The sequence below is a fragment of the Taudactylus pleione genome, unplaced genomic scaffold (assembly GCF_031769625.1).
Source record: "Taudactylus pleione unplaced genomic scaffold, aTauple2 ptg000567l, whole genome shotgun sequence".
Lineage (NCBI taxonomy): Eukaryota > Metazoa > Chordata > Amphibia > Anura > Myobatrachidae > Taudactylus > Taudactylus pleione.
Window position 1 is genome coordinate 4,759,120 of NW_028284969.1, and position 21,093 is coordinate 4,780,212.

Consider the following 21,093-nt stretch of genomic DNA (forward strand, 5'->3'; position numbering starts at 1 on the left):
TGTATCGGGGTGTACTGAGATAAGTCTAAGGCTTCAGAGCATCATGCTCACTGCCATGGTCAGACTGGGACTGACTAAATATCGGTCCTGGCATTTTAGTACAGAGGTCCACCTACTGTGAGATCCATGCACAATATTGTTGCACAATATTGCATCACTGCTGGCGCCATACAACATGAAGTACTGGCACAAACATACAGTGCCTAGCAAAAGTATTCACCCTCCCCTTTGCATTTTTCATGTTTTGTTGCCTCACAACCTGGAATTAAAATGGATTGTTTGAAGGTGTGCATCATTTCATTCACAGAACATGCCTACAAATGTGAAGTTGTGTTTTTTTTATATTGTGAATCAAACAACATTTAGGACAACTTAACAGAAAACTTTAGCGTGCATAACTATTCACCCCCCTAAAGTCAGTACATCGTCGAGCCACCTTTTGCGGCAATTACAACTGCAAGTCGCTTTGGTTAAGTCTCTATGAGCCTGCCACATCTTGCCCCTGGGATTTTTGCCCATTCCTTAAGGCAAAACTGCTCCGGTTCATGTTGGATGGTTTCCGCTTGTGAACAGCAATCTTCAAGTCTGACCACAGATTCATAATTGGATTGAGATCTGGGCTTTGACTAGGCCATTCCAACACATTTAAATGTTTCCCATTAAACCACTCAAGTGTTGCTTTAGTAGTATGCTTCAGGTCATTGTCCTGCTGGAAGGTGAATCTCCGTCCCAATCTCAAGTCATAGGCAGACTGAAACAGGTTTTGCTCAAGAATATCCCTGTATTTAGCACCATCCATCTTTCCCTCGACTCAAATCAGTTTTCCAGTCCCTGCTGCTGAAAAACATCCCCACAGCATGATGCTGCCACCACCATGTTTCAGTGTGGGGATTGTGTTCTTGGGGTGATGGGATGTGTTGGGTTTGCGCCAGACATATCGTTTTCCTTGGTTGCCGAAAAGTTACATTTTAGTCTCATCTGACCAGAGCACCTTCCTCCATACATTTGGGGAGTTGCCCATATACCTTTTGGCATACTCAAATCGTGTCTTCTTATTTTTATCACTAAGTAATGGCTTTTTTCTGGCCACTCTCTATTGTGGTCACATGTACAGATATACCAGTCTCTGCTGTGGAACTCTGCAGCTCTTTCAGGGTTACCTTTGGTCTCTGTGCTGCCTCTCTGATTAATGCCCTCCTTGCCCGGTCTGTGAGTTTTGGTGGGTGGCCCTCTCTTGGCAGGTTTGATGTGGTACCATGTTCTTTCCATTTGATGATGATGGTTTTGATGGTGCTCCGCGAGATCATCAAAGATTTGGATATTTTTTTATAATCCAACCCAGAATTGTACTTCTCAACAACTTTGTCCCTGACTTGTTTGGAGAGCTCCTTGGTCTTCATGGTGTGATGCCTCTTGCTTAGTGGTGTTGCAGCCTCTGGGGCCTTTCAGAAAAGGTATGTTTATACTGACAGATCATGTGACACTTAGACTTCACACAGGTGGACTTCATTTCACTAATTATGTGACTTCTGAAAGTAATTGGTTGCATCAGAACTTTTGAGGGGCTTCATAGCAAAGGGGGTGATTACATATGCACATGCCAATTTTCAGAATTTTATTTATAAAGATTCTTTTTATATATATTTTTCTCATTTCACTTCACCAAATTAGACAATTTTGTGCAGAACCATCACATAAAATTCAGATAAAAAAAAAAAATTACAGGTTGTAATGTAACAAAAAAGGTAAAAAGCCAAGGGGGTGAATAACATTTGCAAGGCACTGTAGGTATCATGCTTGGCGTTGTGCCCACACCAATCATTTATACCAAACCGACATTGCAGCAATAACACTCAACTGTCACACATACAGTAACTCTACCATCCCCACCATATTGCAATATCATCACCACACTACAATAATATTATTATTATCTTTTATTTTTATGGTGCGACAAAGTGTCCGCAGCAATGTACAAGGAATATCCATAATAACATATCATAAGTACAATACAGTACAATTTAAATGGACATTTCTAGAAACAGCATACAGCAATAAAACAGACTCGGTATAACAAAGACATGTGGTGAGTGTAGAAATACAGCAGCAACATTAACACCTAAAGCAACCCTGCACTACAGAGACACCACCACTTGTACCCATCCCTTATGTGCACGGAAGGATTTTATTTCCTTTACTTGTAGTACCAAATTTTGTTTAGATTCGTATTATACAGTGAATGGTACCTTTTCCCCATACATAAGCCTACAACAAAATGGGATACAATAAAATAAGTATATACAGTATCTAGTATATATTTGTGTACAGTTTCCATCTAGTGCAAGCACACTGGACACCATACACTTGCATGCTCCCTCCAGCTGCCGCTCAGATAGACTATTTGGAGCTATGGAGGACAGCGATTCCGGTGGACTTATCACTGCTGCAAGATGTAACACCTGCCAGGGTTCCATATTCCATCTGAGCGACCGATCACTTGCAGCACCACAATGAAGAATGATTAGTGCGGAGGCTGCCACCGAAGCATCCAGATAAGACTTACAACCATTGCAGTATTGTGACGCCTCCCGTCACACAAACTCCATTTGCTGCACTGTTGACGCACAACACTGCGATCCACATCGCAATGAGACTAAGGGCCTGATTCAGAGATGGACGCCAATGCCACTGCTGCTGCAAATTTGTATTCAGTGACTGTGCAAACATATGCAAATGTCGCAGCTGCCGGGAACTTGTATTGAGACACCGACTGGCGGCTTCACAAATCCAAGCGATTTGTACAAAGACGCAGCATCAGACGCAGATCAGTTGATTATCGAAGCTTTGAGTAACCCTATGGTTACTTAGAATGGCCATCGGAACTGAGACACCAGAGCGTTTGCAACTGCATATGGGATTGCCATCGTGCTCTGCCGCCCCTTCAAAACAGGCACGAGATGACTGCATTTTAGTCGCCACTCCCACCCACAAACACTCCCTGACTGTTAATAACACTGCGGTTAAATCCTTGCTGTGACCGCCATCTGTGAAGAAACTTGATGCATGCGCAGTGCGGCTCATACACATGTGCAGATCAATGATAATCGCTCAACTGCGCACTCAGCGTTGCGCCCATCCCTGAATCAGGTCCTCAGTCTAGCCTACAAATCCACTCAATATCGGTGGATCTGGCACCCAAGCCTGCGCTACCTGCTGAGCACCATTGGCTATAGAATCTGAATTAGCAATAACCTACTGCCAAGCAAGTCATTTCAATGGGACAATTCTCTGCCTCATACCTCTAATATTGGGGCACCTTTAGACATTTGCTACATAACAATACTATAGTGATACAGTATATACGCTTAAATCCCTCTAGTTTGTATCACCACATACAGACCATGACAACACCTGCTACCCCCATTGCATTCCATCTATTTGTAGTAGTATTCTTATTCTAGGTGGGATGTATCAATCTAAAAAATACTGACTGACATTTTCTGAGGTTTACTGCTATACATATGGTTCCCCACATGTATTAAAAGGTGTACGCTGTGGACCGCGGCACAGTAAACCCCATACGATTTCTATGGGGCTGCAATGTGCCCATATGCCCATATGCAGCAAGTTCCATAGCTTCTGCCCTATAGGTCACCATACTGAGATATCCCCCTCAGTCACCCCACAGCCTGCACATGAGCTGGCTGAGTGCCGCCATCCATGCAAATTAATGCTCATAAACCCAGAAGTCAGGAAGAGCTGTCCCGGGAGGTCAGTAATCAGCGAGAGAGAGAGCGAGAGAGAGAGAGAGAGAGAGAGAGAGAGAGAGAGAGAGAGGAGGAATAGGGGGAGATGGGACAGAGAGAAGAGGAATGGGGAGATAGAGAATGAAGCACTAGAGAGAGACTGGAGAGAGACAAGAAGAGTAAAGGGATAAAATAAAACCTTTCAACTGTGTCCACAAAAGGTAGTGTCCAAAATACTATACATTAATAACATTATATATAGTTTATTATATATAAACTCGAGTTTATATATACAGTATATAATTTGCTTTATTAAAAGCTTAGTTACGGCCGGATGAGGAAATATTCATGCACGCAGTGCTTGATGGCCTTAAAGGTCTCAGTTGTTTGCTTTCAGACCATGGACTGGATATACTAAGCATCGCATCCATACATATAGCCAATTATCGGGTATATAGCAGCAATAATATCGCTGGTATGTACCTAGAAAATCGCAGAGAACAGCTCTCCCGGTAAGAGCGGTCCTTTGCGATAGAGAGACTTCCGGGTTTATGACCCAGAAGCTCCTCTGGTGTCATTCTGCGCATGCAGAGAATGACGCACACGCCATGGGGGAAGCTGGGAGGGATCTGATTGGATCCCTCTTAGGGGGCATCACGAAATGAAACCCATAGGCTTCTATTGGGTAACGCTATCTAAAGGTGACATTACCCACCGGGTCCAAACTCCAGAATGTATCACATTTTGGAGTTTGGTACATATGAGAAATGCGGTAAAACCCCTGAAAACTGCATTTTCAGAGTTTTACTGCATTTTTGACCTTAGTGCATCCCGCCCAATGTGTACTTGCATGTCTTTTTCACCTGATTTTGTCATTAACAATACTTTGTGAACTAGTAAAAACTACGGTAAATGTAAAAGTACATGTGCGTACTGAGGGCCTGATTCAGACCCGGTCGCTATGCTGCGCTCGCTCGCTCTGAGCAAAGGTCACACAACTGTGCATGCGTATAAGTTCCAGTGCACATACGCAAACAAGCGTCTGCGATGTGAAATCATCCGCTCGTAGTACGCAGCCTGGCCTCTACTTTGAGTGACAGATAGTGCCGTTTGTGGGTGGTAACAGGTGAAGGTGCTTGTGAACAGGGGAGTGGATGTGTGAACGCAGGCGTGCCAGACCGTCAGAACGGAGCTTAATGGGTGTGCATAATTAGCAAAGTAGCGTCATTTAACATGTGACTTGGATGATTTTTCCATGAACTGCTCGCGCTGCTTGCGGGAGGCTAGGTCTACCTTAAGTGCTGCGAGCAGCTCCGATGGCTCCCGATGGTCCCAATTAATCCTACATTTCCCAGAGATGATGTTTGTTGCAAGTGGCAAGGGGGCATCTTTAAACACTTGCAAGCGCAGTAAGCCCTTGCCCACTAAGACATAGAGGCGTCCTTACACCGCAAAGAGCGAGCGCATGTTTTGCATAGACGGCCCCTTTTTGAGAGCGAGCGTCCGCAAATAGCGTCCGAGTCTGAATCAGGCCCTGTATACATTAACCCCTTGTGTACATGCATGGTGTGGGAGGCAAGTCTTCACACCTTATTTCAAGGGTCTTGGAGGGAAGGTCTGTTGAAGATGTGCTGACTTGTGGATCCTCACTTGCAATGTATCAGCACGTGATGTCAGGAAGAGCAGGATGTTAGAGGTTACCTCAACATGGTGCTCAATTGGTGGTGTGAATGAGATGCAGACTAACACAATGCAGAGTGCAAGGGGTGGTGCAATGAGTGTGCACTGGGGGGACTCAGATGCTAATCGAAGTGCACACTTCACAGGGGGTGCGGTTGGTGGGGGGTTGCAGGACAAAGGTATTTGGATCCTGGCACACATCACGGTCACAGGTTGTGGGGTTGAATGGTAGTGAGGAGCAGGAAGGGGATGTGGTGGGGTGGGGCAAGCTGCACGCTTTTACAAGTTGGCTGGTCCTTGTGAAGTACACCAGGCAACAGGTTAGTGACAGGATCCTTTTTTAAAATAAAAAAATATATATAATATATATAACACATTTAAGCCTCCAAGATGATTCCTATGGCCATACCACCCCTAGGAACAGCCCATCAGACCATTGGCCCATCTGGCATTTGCCAGAAGTACCAGATGGCCAGTCCGGCCCTGCTCACTGCCACGCAGTTGTTAGTGGGAATGATTTTACGTTTAAAGGTAAACATTTTCTTTAGCTCGCTGCGAAATCGGTCGTGAAGCCAAGCGTAGAGGAATGGGTTGCAGCAGGAGGAACTCATTGCAAACCAGTGACAGAGAAGCTGAATGAGGAGGAAATAGTGCTTGTTGATAAGGTTGATGTCAATGTCCCGTATGATGTTGAAGACGTGAATAGGAAGCCAACAGATCCCAAAGGCCGTCACCACCAACACAATGAGTCTGAATATCTTCCTTTTCCGCAATCTGTCGAACTCTGCCTGGCTCTCAGTGGGGTGGCCTGGGACCACCCTGTTCTTCAGCTTAACAGTGATGCAAAAATAGGAGAGCGATACCGCAGACAAGGGGAGGATGTAGGTAATGATCAGGGTGCAGTAGGCATAGGCTAGCCTTTCTGTTTTATCAAACCAAAACTCTTCACAGATGGCAAACCCTTGCTGTTGGAACTCTATATGGTAAGTATGAGCAATGGCTGGACCAACCAAAGCAAAGGACAAGAGCCAGATGCCCACCAGGATGTAGATACACGTGGTAACAGATATTCTTTTCTTCAAAGGGTGCACTGTTGCATGGTACCTAGGGAGAGAACAGAAAATAGGACACATAATTAGGCTTCATCTAGCTGCACTTACATTGCAATTAAATTGGCTTTGAAATGTTTCCTGACACATTAATTACTTCTTACAGTAATTTAGCTGCTGAAAGAGAAGGCCGTGCCATTATGTCTCAGCCTTGTGCCATTTTCACCCACTGTACATTTGCAGAATGCCAATGTTGTTAGCAGATTTGGCAAAGGACTTGTGTTATGTCTAATTAATGTGTTGTACTAATGACTCCCTGAGTGGGGAGGATTTTGCAGTGTGGATTAGAGCTTCATATTCCTAGAGAATAAAGCTATCCAGACACACCTGCCTGACTATATACACACACACAAGGGTGGGCAGACTGGAAAGATCCAGACATTAACTACAGTACATTATATAAGGGACCGGATCACATGGGGCCCCGTTGGTATGGTTAATTATCTGGCATCAGTGGCAAACGCAGGATTTCTAGAGGGGGGTATCCAAATACTGGAGTTTAGAGTGAGTGTGGCCAGTCCATGAAGAGGGTATAATTAGCACTTAACCAGCTGTAATATGCGTCATACAAAGTATATTGTGTCATAATTCCAGCATATACAGGACCAGCAATCACAGTAAGCCATTAAACGCGGCAGTAGGGCCATCCTGTCTGAGCTGAATGTTTTTATTTTAGATGTGGGCACCATTCCAGATTATTAGAGCAAGTCCGGGAGTCTGGAGGAGCAGCAGAAGAACCTAGCACTGCCCTGGACATATATGTACATATTGGGCTCTATAGCAGCACATCCCTAACAGTGAATATTTTCCAGATCTCCTAGTTGGTGCACAGGTTATTTATTACTGACTGATACATGTTAAAAGATCCACAGTTGGTGCTAATTATTTCATTTGTGATACTGTGGAGAACATGCAGCACTAGTAAAATTCTATTACATTACTATTTCTATTGTGGTCATGGTGTGGGCTGGGGAGGGGGGTTTCCAGGCAGATGGAACCCCCCCTGCGTGTGCCTATGGGCATGACCAGCCAGCAGGATAACTTCTATGTGGAAGACAGCACAGTAAAATTATAAAACCAAGTCATATGCTGAACACACTATGAGGGCGCACAAACCAATCTGATACAACCAAGTAATATGTATTACACACTCCAATGTGACAGATTACAGTGTGGCACAACAAAATGATAAGGAGAATATCATCTAAGGGACAATGTTATGTTGTGGCAAAATAGTGATATGCAGAGTATACTCGCAGGGAGTAAATGATTCTGAAAAACAAATATGCTTGAAATATGATTAACATGGAATAATGTGACAGACACTCTTTGTGTGGTATTGAGGTGGAATAGCCACAAAAGTTAAAATACTTAATTTACTTTACTACAACATACCTGCCTACATTTAATGTCCTACAAAATCTGGACTGTATCACCATAAGTTTACCATCGATGGTGCTGTACTGATGCCGCACCATCAATATTAGTGGAGTCGGACCAAGAGCAGAGGTCCGCACATGCAGCGCAGCACTCCACATCGATGGCTAAACAATCAATGGTTTTCTGCCGATGGTTTAAAACCTTCGACCATTGATGGTACAGCATTCGTTGGCCATCACTACAGCTCTGTAATATTTCAGCTTGAAGGGAATGACTTCCATTGTCTTCATTAGTCTACTTAAAGGGCTCCAATGTGTTCCTACAGAGCTAACAGAAGCCCTGGCTACTAACCTTCTTTAGAGTCATTGAGGCACTATATTGTTGTTTAAATCACATTCACCATCGACCTTATTAATTTAGTGCAGGATAGAGTATTTTATTTATTTAGCATATGTATTGAAGTACAGTATATTACTGTAATGTAGTTACTGTATAATATTGTTATGCTTTTAAATAGCTTATAACAATAATTCATATAAAACAAAGTGAAAATAAGCCCATCTAAGAAACGCTGCATATAATTTTAGGGAGAATGTTCTTCTACTTATTATCTTGACGGCCAAACCACAGAAAACAAGCCTAGCGTATATTTACTAAAGTGAGAGTTTTTACAAGTGGAGATATTGCCCATTGTAACCAATCAGAGTCTAGCTATTATCTTCTAGAAGGTGTTGGTTAAATGTTAAATAGAATCTGATTGGTTGCTATGGACAACATCTCCATTTCTAAAAACCCTCACTCTAGTAAATATACCTTCTAGGTGTTTCTAGACAACTATCTGTTACACAGACCACACAGTGGAATTAAACCTATTATATACAGTATAGTGCTGTGAATAATACATGCCACAAGCAATGATTTGCAGTTGTACATTACTTACCAATTACCTGATATACAGGAAGTGTAGGTAGAGTGAAAAGACTTGTTCCTGGAACAGTTTATTTTTTATCAGCAGGTAATAAAAAATAGCACGCACATATTACACAGCGCTTTCCAGATAGTCATCATTCAGTTTATCTCTGACAGTGTTTCTAAATACCAATCGATGGCTTCTTTTAACTTACCTACATCAGATATAGGCAGTATATTGCTCTGCAGCTCTTGGGGAACTATAAGACTTAGGTATATTTACTAAAGTGCGGGAATTTAAAAGTGGAGATGTTCCCTTTAGCAACCAATCACATTCTAGCTATTATCTTCTAGAAGATGCTAGATAAATGTTAAGTAGAATCTGATTGGTTGCTATGGGCAACATCTGCATTTCTAAAAACTCTCACTTTAGTAAATATACCCCTAAGCACAGGCTGGGAATTATCAAATATTTGATACAGTGATTAAAGTATATTTTATAATATTTGATAAGACAAAAGAAAAAAGGCATTTCTGACCAGTGGGCCTGATTCACATGCAGACGCAATAGGTGCATTGGTCACTATTGACCGATGTTTAGATAACTGCGTCTGCACCGGAGCTGCAGTGCACATCTGCTGCGGCTCCAGTCGCATTGTGTGGGAAGCTGCAGCCTGATTGACAGGCTGTGGCCGTTTTAGGGAAGTGCTGAAGCCAGTGACTGTGTCTGCCGATGCTGAGTCACTGGCTTCGGCACCTTACTTGCAGTGGACATTCCGAGTGACCTATGGGGTACTCATATGTACAATGTCCGCCGCGACGCAGTGGCAGCAATATATGGGTCCACTTCTGAATCAGGCCCAATGTTCTTCGAGTATGTGCTTGTGCTAGAATGGGCTGCACTCCCAAATGTACAACAAAAAGATATGTATTCAAAACACAGCAGTGTAGCATGCGCTCACTTCCTACAAGTCATAATCATTTTATTGTTTTTGTGATTACCTTGTTTAATCACTAAAATAATAAACAATGATTACATACTGTAGTTTATAAAAAATATTTAAAACAGCAGTATGCTATTTTCTCTACCCATTACATAATACAATATGGAGCTTTTACTCTCACCAGAATATACTAAATAAATAATATAATTATAAATATACCTCTGCATTTGGGGACTCATAGTTTATCAGAATAATAAATAATTCATTAATTAAATATATGCCTGAATAGTGGTCATAAAATTTGCAACTAATACTTCTTAAAAACTACATTATACAGTGTAAGTAATTCTCGGTAAGGTCTAGGCCATCTTAATGCATGGGCACATTGGGCAGCTTCCCAGGATCCCACGATTCTAAGGGCCTTTGAGCAGAGGCAGACTCCATCTACATGGGTTGTGCGGCCGCTCGCTCCATGCATAGGGCAGCCGGCTCAGAGGCTGGCAGAGAAAGATGATGGTAATTAACGCAATCAGAGCAGTAAGGCAGCATTCTCTACCTGCCTTCTAGCCTGCAGCCACAGAGCCAACTTAAGTGTGGGTGGAACACAGGAGGATCTCCTTACTTTAATCACAGCTGCAGTGTGAGCTGGAGAAGAGAGAGGTGGAGTGTAAGTAGGGGGTGGGGCTACTGCCAGCAGCAGCATGAGAGAGAGGAGGAGGAGCTGCTGCAGACCCAGTTTCCAGACTGATGAAGACTATCCAGCAGCCAGTCTATAGGGTAAGAAGGACTGAGGGACCGGGCACTGTCTATATATAAACAAAAAAGAACACACACAAAGATAGGTGCTGGACTTCAGTCTGCTGTCTGGTGATAAGCACGGATTTAATAAAAGTAAGAACAACAATTTGTCCTAATTACTGATAGCAGCCATCACTTGAGGAGGAAACTGGACCCTCCAGCTATTACATATACTAAACACAAATCACTATCAGGCACTAAATCAGTTATGTAATTTATTACACAACATTAACATATAAAATTATTCCAGTATATGAAATGATAATAAATAAAAATTATATCAATAGACAAAAATAAAATATGGAAAAAGTGAAACACATATATCAGAAAATTGTATCTTCTAAAAAAGAAGTTAAGTACATTCAACAATTTGCTTTCTTCAAGATTAGACCTGCTTTAGTATATATACAATTAGAAACACCCATAATTGTGCACATAATTCGATATTGCAGCTAATAATCGTAGGTTGCGGCCTACAATATGGTCAAATGTTCCATGTCAGCTGTAACGGTTTGTTTTCAATTGGTTCAAAGGAAGAAAGCAATATTGATACAGTAGCCAGTTGTTAGTTCCACTGAGCAGATACTTAATATCTTAATTCTGAGTGCACAAAAAAAGTGCTGTGCTTTTGTTCGTCCAATTATATTATGTCTTGGCATGCAATCACCCTGTGTATGCAGAAGCCCTCCAGCCTGTCTTAAGACGCCCACTAGCGCATGTCATCTCCAGGAAGTGTATGCAACCATCGGTACATCGGGTACCATCGGAAGTGAACGCAGCGCTTGAAATAGGCTATACCCTACTGCAAGCACTGCGATCACTTCAGTGTGAAATACAACCAGGTGACATGTACCAATAAGATACTTTTGGCCAAGGGATTCCAGGATAAAATTACTGATACTGCAGGGTGCTGTGATTCAAAAGAGTTTGGGAACCACTGCCTTATAATAAATCTTTATTTATTAGATATCACAGTTGTTTTTGGGACACACTTGTTGAATAGGACCATTTTTATTTATAGCAATTGTTGCTGTGTAAACAATAAGTTAATTTGCTCTATACAAAAGCTGATGACAATACTAAACTACATGTGTGTTCGACATGGCAATGACATAGCAGCGATGTCAATTCACAGAATAGAGTTTCTCTTATTGTGTAAATTAAGTCTAATTCAATAAAACAGGAACCACAGTACAAGGAGAAGTTGTTATAGGTAAATAGCAGTTGGCTTTATTGTCAGTCCAGCAGCAATACAATTATCTTAGAGGACAAACAAAATTAATTGTAAAGAAAGCACATAGAGTGTGTCACTTCACAATGACACTCCACAAGTGAGGCTGCTGGCCTCAATCATCATCCTGTGCGCTGTCCTCCCACTGCGGGTGCCGGCAATGTGGGCGGCAATGTTTTAGGTTGGAAGAACACAGACGTGCTTTTTGGAGAGTCGCACCAATTTACAGGAAACTTAAATCAAATATATTTTCCTTGTTGTCTAAAATAGATGTGAGGAATGTAATAAGCAAGCTATATTATATTTTGAAAACAGATTTTGAATGAAGAATACTTACTGTATATATATTTATATATTGGGAAAAAAATAACAATGAGGGTGAGAAATATAGCAAGAGGACGGCAGAGCAGAAAGGCTGCTCTAGAATTTTTCTGGTTTTGGTTGACTGCAACACATAAATAGTTTGTGGGGAATTGTTAGCCAGTTGATTGATCCATTGCATGATAATGAGTGACACCAATCATACTGAAAGAGCTCCTGTGTTAAATAAGGACATTATATACTGGCCTAACAAAGGCCATGTACAGTATAAAACGCTGAACTGCCCACATTGCTTAGAACTATGGGTAACATTGCTGCAAGAGGAGACCATATCATTTTGAAAGAGGGTTGAATGTTGTGGTGCTATTGTCTGGAACTTTTAGTGACCAAGGGCCTGATTCAGAATTATATACGTAAACTAGGGAGGCCAATCCTGGGATCGGCGGGATCCCAGAATTTTGGCTTAAAATTGGCATCATTTGAATTCCGGGATTGGATCTTCCAATCCCAGGATTTCGGGATTAGTGAGCGCATGTGCGGTTTAGCTTTTTTTTTAATAAGGGGCAGCACTGATCACCTGCAGCACTCGCTCAGATGCTGCCCGGGTATCCCGGCCCCGGCTTTGCGCAATGTGAAGTGATATCAGAGGTCACGCTGTGCAGCCCCATGCCAACCCACCCCCTCTAGAAGCCGCACCTCCCACCTGAGAGCAGAGCTCAGCTGATGGTTAGGTCTAGAATTGGGTGCTGCAAAGGACCTCTGATGTCACACCCACGTGACCCGCGACCAAAAGTGGAGGAGCAAGGATCTCGAATGGGGGGCCAAAAGTGGCCCTTTGAGGGCTCACTGCGCTCACCACGATTTGGGCACGGTGGCTCGCTACGCTCGCAACAAAAATATATTCCCCCTCTTTGCCCATGTGGATGGTAACATTGGAGCAGTCTGGCGCTGCCAAAGCGGTCACGTGGTTGCAACGTCAGAGAGGTTCTTTCTCCAACTAGGATCTAGCAGCAGTCCTCAGCTGACTGAGTGACTGCGGGTGACGATGAGTATCGTGGCCATGTTTGCCTGCCTGCTGTGACACTGGCAGCTGAGTGGTGCCTGCGGATAGAACCTGAGTCCTGAAGATTGTCACTGTGCAGCTCTGCCTCCGACTAGTGTGGATGGCTGAGGCTTGGTGCCTGGAACAAGGTCTGAGGAGCAGTGGCGGTTCCAGGGGTGGGGCTGCAGCACAGTCCAAAATTCAATTAGGGGAGCCACACCAACTGCCAGTGTCCCAGCCATTTTTGTTTGGCATTATTTGAAATGGCAGTTGGTGTGGTTCCCCTATTTGAATTTTGGACTGAGCTGCAGCCCCAGCTCAGGAGCCGCCACTGCTGGGGAGGACAGGGTGAACTGTCGCCACCGCCACCAGGTACCTGCTGTCTGCTGTGCTGAAATAAGTGCCTGGGCTGGCCTCCCTGCACTCTCTCCCTGCAAGTTAGTGGGCTGAGTTGCTGAGGAGGACTGGACTGGAGTGAGGAGGAGGCTGTGTGTGTGGACTGTGGAGGGTGAGTCAATTATTTTTTTTCTTTCTTAGTGTGGTGTAGAGTTGTGCACCGACCCCTGTGTTTTGGTTTTGGATCTGTATCTCCCCTGGTTTTGGATCTGGATCTGGTTTTGGATTTTTGTTCCTTGGTGGTTTTTTTTTTGGTTTTGGATCTGTATTTTTTACAAAAAATTATATAAACAGCTCAAACCACATAATTTGGGCCTGTTTTTGTTCCTGCAGTATTATTAACCTTAATAACGATGATTTTCAGGCATTTCCACGCTATTTCAACCACCTCACAGCTCACAATATTGATTTCACTATTTTTCACCAATACAGGCCAAAGGCTACAGCGAGCTGGCTGGCTAAAGTAAGCAACAGAGCAGCGGCACAAATGCACGGCAGTTTAAAAAAATATAGGACATCTATGAAACATTGCCACACAGCAGTGGCAGACAGGATGGAAGACTATAATAATGTCAGTTGGCAATGCCCCAAATTGTGCAAAATGTAAAGAAAAGAGGTGTAAGATGGAATTGTCCCTCCCACCCACCCTTATGTGGGATATTAAAAAAGACATGCACAGTTTAACAAACCAAGTACTTTAGCGACCAGGACTGAGACTTTCGTGGCTGAACTCCTTGGTTTGTTTGGGCTCCCACAAAACATTTTTTGGAAGGACTACCTTCAATTATTAAGGAGGAGGATGATGATGAGGGTGTAGTGGTGGTGGAGAGTGCATGTGCTGGTCCAAACTGCTGGTAACTAATACTGGACTGCTTGTTATTAATTTACAAATTATTATAATTTTGTTAAACAAATTGCATGAACTCGCTGCAAATGACATAACAGGGAGGAGGTGCCTAGATTGTTAACGTCCCTTCCTCTTCTAACTTTGGCTTTACCAATGGAACAAATGCCTTCACAACTGTTGTCAGAATTTAGATTAAAATAATTCCACACCCAAGACGTTGCTTTTCTGGCTTTTTTTTATCATGAGCAAGAACTGCTGCCACTGGTGGCTGATTTACGCAAACAACATCCTCATCATCAACATCCTCATTAGCGTCAGATAGGACACAAATGTCCCCCTTATCCTCCTTTTGCACTTCCTCCACACTATCATCCTCATTTTCTATTATTTCACCATCTAATACTAGCACAGCCATCATGGCGTCAGTGATCCACTGTGAAACTGGGTGACAGCTGTTATACTTACTTCCTCTATCAAAGGACTGTTTAATAGTCAATAGTTTTTTTAAATTACTACTACTAGTAGTCTTCTTGGTACCTTTCTGGGATGAAGATCCACCCCCAGCAGCAGCAACAGGCGTAGCACTCAAGGATCCTTCTGAGGAATCACGGATAGGAGAGGAGTCAGTCATGCTTATGAAATTGGATGCAGAACTACTTCTGATCACGATTGAGGATGCTGATGATGATGCAGGTGTTGGTGGTAGAGATTGCAGGCGCTTGGATCCAGATAGAAGGGAGCAGCTAAGTGACACTGGACTGATTGTTGTTCGGTTTTCTGTCCCAAAAAGTTTCAGAATTTGAAATACCCTTTCCAGTTTGATGAATGTGCTGCAAGTGACGTAACAGGGAGGAGGTTCCTAGATGGTTAAGGTCCTTACCTCTACTCACTGTTACATGGCAATGGTTACAAATGGCTTGGCAGAGGTTATCTGGATTGGATGGAAATAATTAAACACATGAGAAGTGGATTTTTTGGTCCTTTGCCCAGGCATGGCAACAATGGGATTTTTCCCACCATGGGCAACAACTGTTGCCTGATTTACAGTTCTTACACAAACATCCTCTGCAGCAACATCCTCATCATCGTCAACATCCTCATCATCCTTGTTGTTATCGCCTACTAAGTAAATATCGTCCTCATTCTCCTGGTTCAATTCCACAAAAGCGTCCTCGATTTCTGTCAGCATGTTGACTTGTGCTGCTCATTCCCACATTTGCGGATAGCACACAAATGGTGGAAGGAAGATCCTCTTCAAGTACAGTATTAGAAAGGTCAGGATCACACATGGCAACCGCAGACACACTTGGACTCTCCTCAGGGATTTGTGATTTTTCGGAGCACACAGTTGATTCCGGTGTCTTACTCGTCTTAACAATTTAATTTTTTTGTACCTCTCCTACAAGCAGAAGGGCTTAAATCATCACTAGAACCACCAGTCATAAATAAATGCCAAGGCCTTATCCTTTCCTTGCCACTTCATGTAGTGAATGGCATATTGCCAATTTTTTGTTTCTCTAAAGCTAACTTAGCTTTAGATTTTTTTTCTTTAACAGGGTAAAAGTTGATTTTTTTACATGGCCTGACTTAAGCCCTGGTACATCGGCCTTCATAGATGACGTTGACGGCCTTACATCGTCATGATGACTGCTGCCAGCAGCTACAAGACTGGTATGTGGATCCTGCTCCCCTGTCATGTGACTGTCCTCCATACTCACTGCGGTCTTACAGCAGTGTCACCATCAATTATAGCGCAGCTAAGTTGCTGCTAATGCACACAAGCACACACAGAAACAAAAATATATTTTTTTCACACTGGAGGGGGGAAGCACCCGAGAACGAGGCAGCAGCCCCTTGATAAATGACACAGGCAGCACAGCACCCATGTGCACCTACATTGCTAATAAGTGCGGCTAACATGCACACACACAGAAATAAAATATATTTTTTTTTCACACTGGGGGTGAAGAGCACCCCTGATGGACAGAGCACCCCCTGGACAACGCAGCAACACAGGCACCCAGCCCCTATGGACAACAGCCAGCCAACCCTTATGGACAGGACAACAGCCAGCCCCTATATGGACAACAGCCAGCCAGTCCCTATGGACAACAGCCAGCCAGCCCCTATGTAGTGGACAGGACTACAGCCAGCCCCTATATATGGACAACAGCCAGCCCCGCCTCCTATGCAGGGCCGGCGTTTCCATTAGGCAACATTAGTCAGCTACATATGAGCGCCGGGCCTGCAGAGTCTGCCTGGGAGTAAAGTCACATCCCTCTTAACAGGGTTCGGCAACCTATGAAGGTGGCGTCTGTGGTGGGAACCCCAGAAACGGAAGCTGATGGCTAACAGCTGCCACCTAACAGCCGCCGCCTATGCTTCCTCCATCCTAAGGACTGCTCCCGCTGCATTCCTTCAGAGCTTCAGGCTTACGCGGCTCCATCAAAGCATACTTGCCGACAATCTGGCTGCTCCTTCCGCGTGGCCGGCAAAAGGGGGCGGTCCAAACGACATGAGGTCAGTTTGCAGGCGTGACAGGGGGCGGGGCCACGCGATCGCGTCATTGTAGCCCCGCCCCCGCTACACAATGCAGGAAAAATAGGCATTGCAAAGCAGGGGGTGGGGCCAAAATGACGCGAATCGCGTCAGCGGCCCCCCCGCTGCGGGGGTTTATCAGGTAATCCGGAGGGGGGGTCGGGGGATCGGCGGCAGGCGGGAGGCTTGCCTGACTTTCCGGGGGGGCGGGAGCTGCACCCGTTTATCGGGGGGCTCCCGCCCGAATCGGGAGGGTAGGCAACCCTGCATCAAAGTTCATCTGAACTCTGCTCTGCCGCGCCGGTCGCATGGGGGAGAAGGTCCCCTGGACTTTGAGTGCCCGCTACCTGCTGAAGGGACCCATTAACCTGATCGCTAATTAGGCTGCTGTAATTAAATGCACTTAACTGACTGCCCTGGTCCAGGAATGGATTATACACCTGCCTGGTAATGTCCGCCCCGCTCTCTCTGATATGACTGCAGCCCACAAGCTCCGAGGTGAGCTGCAGTCCTATAAGAGAGAGCAGGGCGGACATTACCGGGTATGTGTAAAATCCATTCCTGGACCAGGACAGTCAGTTAAGTGCATTTAATTACAGCGGCCTAATTAGCGATCAGGCTAATTGGGTGGTCCTGTGCATAACCGGACCACCCTGCCTCTGGCAGGGTGCGCAGCATGCGCATTGATGCAGGTATGAAGCGTGAAGCAAGGGGTGCACTCAGTACAGAAAGGAGAGCACTGGGTGCAGCTGCTATATCTGCTCAGCTGTGATTAAGACTCACAGCTAAGCAGGAGCCTGTGGAGCGCCTAACAGAGTGGCTGTCACCTGGAGCATGAGCTCTGGTTGCTCCGCCCAATATACTCCCCTGGCCAGCGGCAGAGGCAGTGTTCCCTCCTCTAAAATCTAAATGCACCATCTTTAATTCTGCCAACTTGTTTAAATAACCTCCATTTTACAAAACAAAAGTCTAGTTGTTTTCCATTTGGTTTCAGTAGTAGCAGAGCTAGTAAAGTATTGTTTTATTGCCATGCACCACTCTGCCCAACACTACCAGTTTAAACCACAGTCATGTGACTTTGCCTAAAATCCAAAAAAAGCAGGAGAGCGTGACAACACAAAACATAATTTACGCTGTAAATCTGCCATTTTGCACAGTCGTAAATGGGCCTTAGAATCTCTCACGTCATGCAGTGCATTAGTCAATTGATGATTCTAATTCATCTGACAAGTTGAGCCGAGGATCTGCGTTTTAATTGCCTCTGGCATGTGAATATTCTATCCAGTTCAATGCAAACACTTCACATCAACCTCAAGAGTGAACATCAAATGATTGAGCAGAATTCCTGAGTGAGCTAGAATGAGACATGACAGAGGTTAACGAGCCAACCAAATCTTATTGACCTTACTCTGTCAGAGGCCGTCTCTCATTCCTTCATTTACAGCAACTGTAGCTAATTCAACGTATTATTTGTCATGTCTTTACTCTAACTCGTCCACTTTGATATCACATCTTATAAATGAATGCAGCAAAATGACTGTCTGGTCAAATGAAACACTTCTGAACAAACAAACTGACAATTCCATAAAAGCTGCTAAGACTTGGGGGCATATTTATCACAATCTGTATTTTTAATGTGGATGTGATAAATATTTTTAGCTCAAATTCGCAATGTGAAAATTAATATTTTCACGCAAATTTGCTAAACTCCTCTCACCAGGAAAAGGGGCTCCTATAAGAGCATGAGAAAAATTCATAGGGCATATATATTTCCAATTGCAATATTAAAGAGCTCCATCACTGGCGTGCTTCATGTATGTGGGATTCAGGCAGGTAATTCATCCTTGTGTAATTCTGTCCCTGAGGACACAATTTCATTGCATACTCCCAGATAAGAGGTGTTACACAGTCTGCCCAGTGGCTGTACATGGCAAGTAAGAGCACTGATCTATTATAGTAGTCTCTGTGAGAAACACCATAGTGCAAATGAGCAAGGCAGTATTAGCAGCAGCCCATGACTAGAAATAGCAGTCCATAAAGTTACTCACTGTATTCTATCAATTCCTGCCACCAGGGCCTTTCTATCACCAGGCTCCCTCAAGTTTCTGGATACTTTATACCTTTAAAATTGTTGATGTTGGAAACCACCTGAAAAGCCCCTCTTGGGACCCTGGATACCCTCTAGATACTAGTGCCAAGATTGTAAACAGAGACTGCTATAGAAATAGTGGCAGATTAAGGTGTGCCAATGCTTCAGTCAGTTTCTACTGTTTACATTGGTTGCCATGACATTATTTGCCATCTTTGATATTAACCATATATGATCTAAATCCCCCTTCCATTACCTTCCACCACCCACCAATTCATCTCTGCATCCACCCTGCCATGCTCAGTTTCTATCAGATCTCACTTTTCTATCTTCCTCTTTTCCCTCATCCTTCCCCTTTAATATCGTCCCCTCCAAGCCCCTAAAGGCCCACTTCCCCAGTGCTTGCTGGCATCTTGCTCACCCTTTAACATCTCTACCAGTGTCTTTGCTCTGCCTTCAAACATAACTTAGTTTCCCTGATCTCAATAAACCATCTCTTGACCCTTTCTATGTGTTCAACTACCGCCCAATTACTCTGCTGCCCGTTTCCTCTAAACTTCTTGATTGGTTTATTTTCAATGGACTGCCCCATTTTATAGCCTCCCACTCATTTCTCGAGCCCCTGCAGTCTGGTTTCTGCCCTCTAAACTCCACCAAAACTGCCATTACTGAAGTAATTAAATACCTACTTTTTGCTAATTCAATTGTCTGCCGTGTCACACTCATTCCCTTCTGTGCAGCTTTTAACACTGTTCATCACTCTCTTCTCCTTGATAGCCATTTTTCCCCTTGGCCTCCAGTATCCTGTACTCTATTGAGCCTAGCTCTAAAGTCATTCCTTCGGGGTGTCTACTTCGGTCTATTACTTCCCTCCTCTATCTCTCTTTATTGGAGTCCTTCAAGTCTCTGCTCTTCTCTCTCTACAGCTCTTCTCTTGTTGAACTAATATGTTCTTTTGGCTTCTACTATCACCTTTTCATAGATAACAGCCAAATCTACCTTTCCTCCTTGTCCCCTCTCCTTCTTTCTGGTGATCAACTGTGTTCATCAAACAATAAAACTGCATTACTGAAAGCATACATTTTCCATATATGGATGACAGCAATTTTGAAATATTGTTTAGATTTTAGGTACACGTTCTTAAACCTTGTTTCCCTTTGACCACCATTAGTAGATGTTGATGTACTGTAGTATCATGACTGGCAGCAGCTACAGCACGAGTACTGGCTCTAACATAATACACAGTATTGCTTTTTATGGACAAACAACACTAGCAATTGTTTTCATGCACTAGGAGGAACAGGTCTCCTCTGTGAAAATTGTTTTGGGGTGCTGATGATGGTGGATACACACACACAAACAAACAAACAAGCACACACACATATACATACACATATATATCCCCACTAATATACTAATAAATATACTAATAAATATACAAATAAATAAAAATGAAATGTTGTCGATTGACTTGAAAATTGGCAGGAGAATTGTTTACAGGCTGGATTAGAACATAGGCTTTATGTTTTTCCCTAACTCCCACTGAGAAGCACAGAAAAATAAGAATATAGCATTACAAGAATATAGCATTACTATTACAATAGTTTGCTTCCAGTGTTCTTTCAATAATATCACACACATACACTCTCTCTCTCTCTCTCTCTCTCTCTCTCTCTCTCTCTCTCTCTCTCTCTCTCTCTCTCTATATATATATATTATATATATATATATATATATATATTCCAATAATGATGCCAGGCCAGCGTAAGAGCAATTAGTAAAAAATATCCTCTATGGCTCTAAGGCACAAAAATTGCTTGCAGTAGAGAAACTTCTGCAAAATATAAATGAGAGTGCTCAGGCAAGCTCAGTGACAAATACAGCTTTGAGCATCTGAGACCCAAGACTATTATGTGCCGACAGGCTGCTGCTGACTATCAAACCTCATTTTGAACATCCCAATTGTACAAACAGCACATTGCAAGGCTTCAACCACAACGTGTTACACGCGCTAATTTGAAGAGGGTAAACTGGGCTTCTACGTGGGTCCCAGCCAATGAGCG

The 21,093-nt window shown here is 43.6% G+C and overlaps 1 protein-coding gene across 1 annotated transcript in view; it reads right to left on the reverse strand.

The window, feature by feature from the left end:
• Positions 1 to 1,954: 1,954 nt before the first annotated feature.
• The window catches only part of LOC148481752 (prolactin-releasing peptide receptor-like), a 135,133-nt gene continuing 115,994 nt past the window's right edge, over positions 1,955 to 21,093 (reverse strand). The window contains exon 3 of the mRNA XM_088453059.1: positions 1,955 to 6,530. Coding sequence (XP_088309185.1) covers positions 5,855 to 6,530 — 676 coding nt within the window. The 3' untranslated portion in view covers positions 1,955 to 5,854. The remainder of the gene's footprint in view (positions 6,531 to 21,093) is intronic.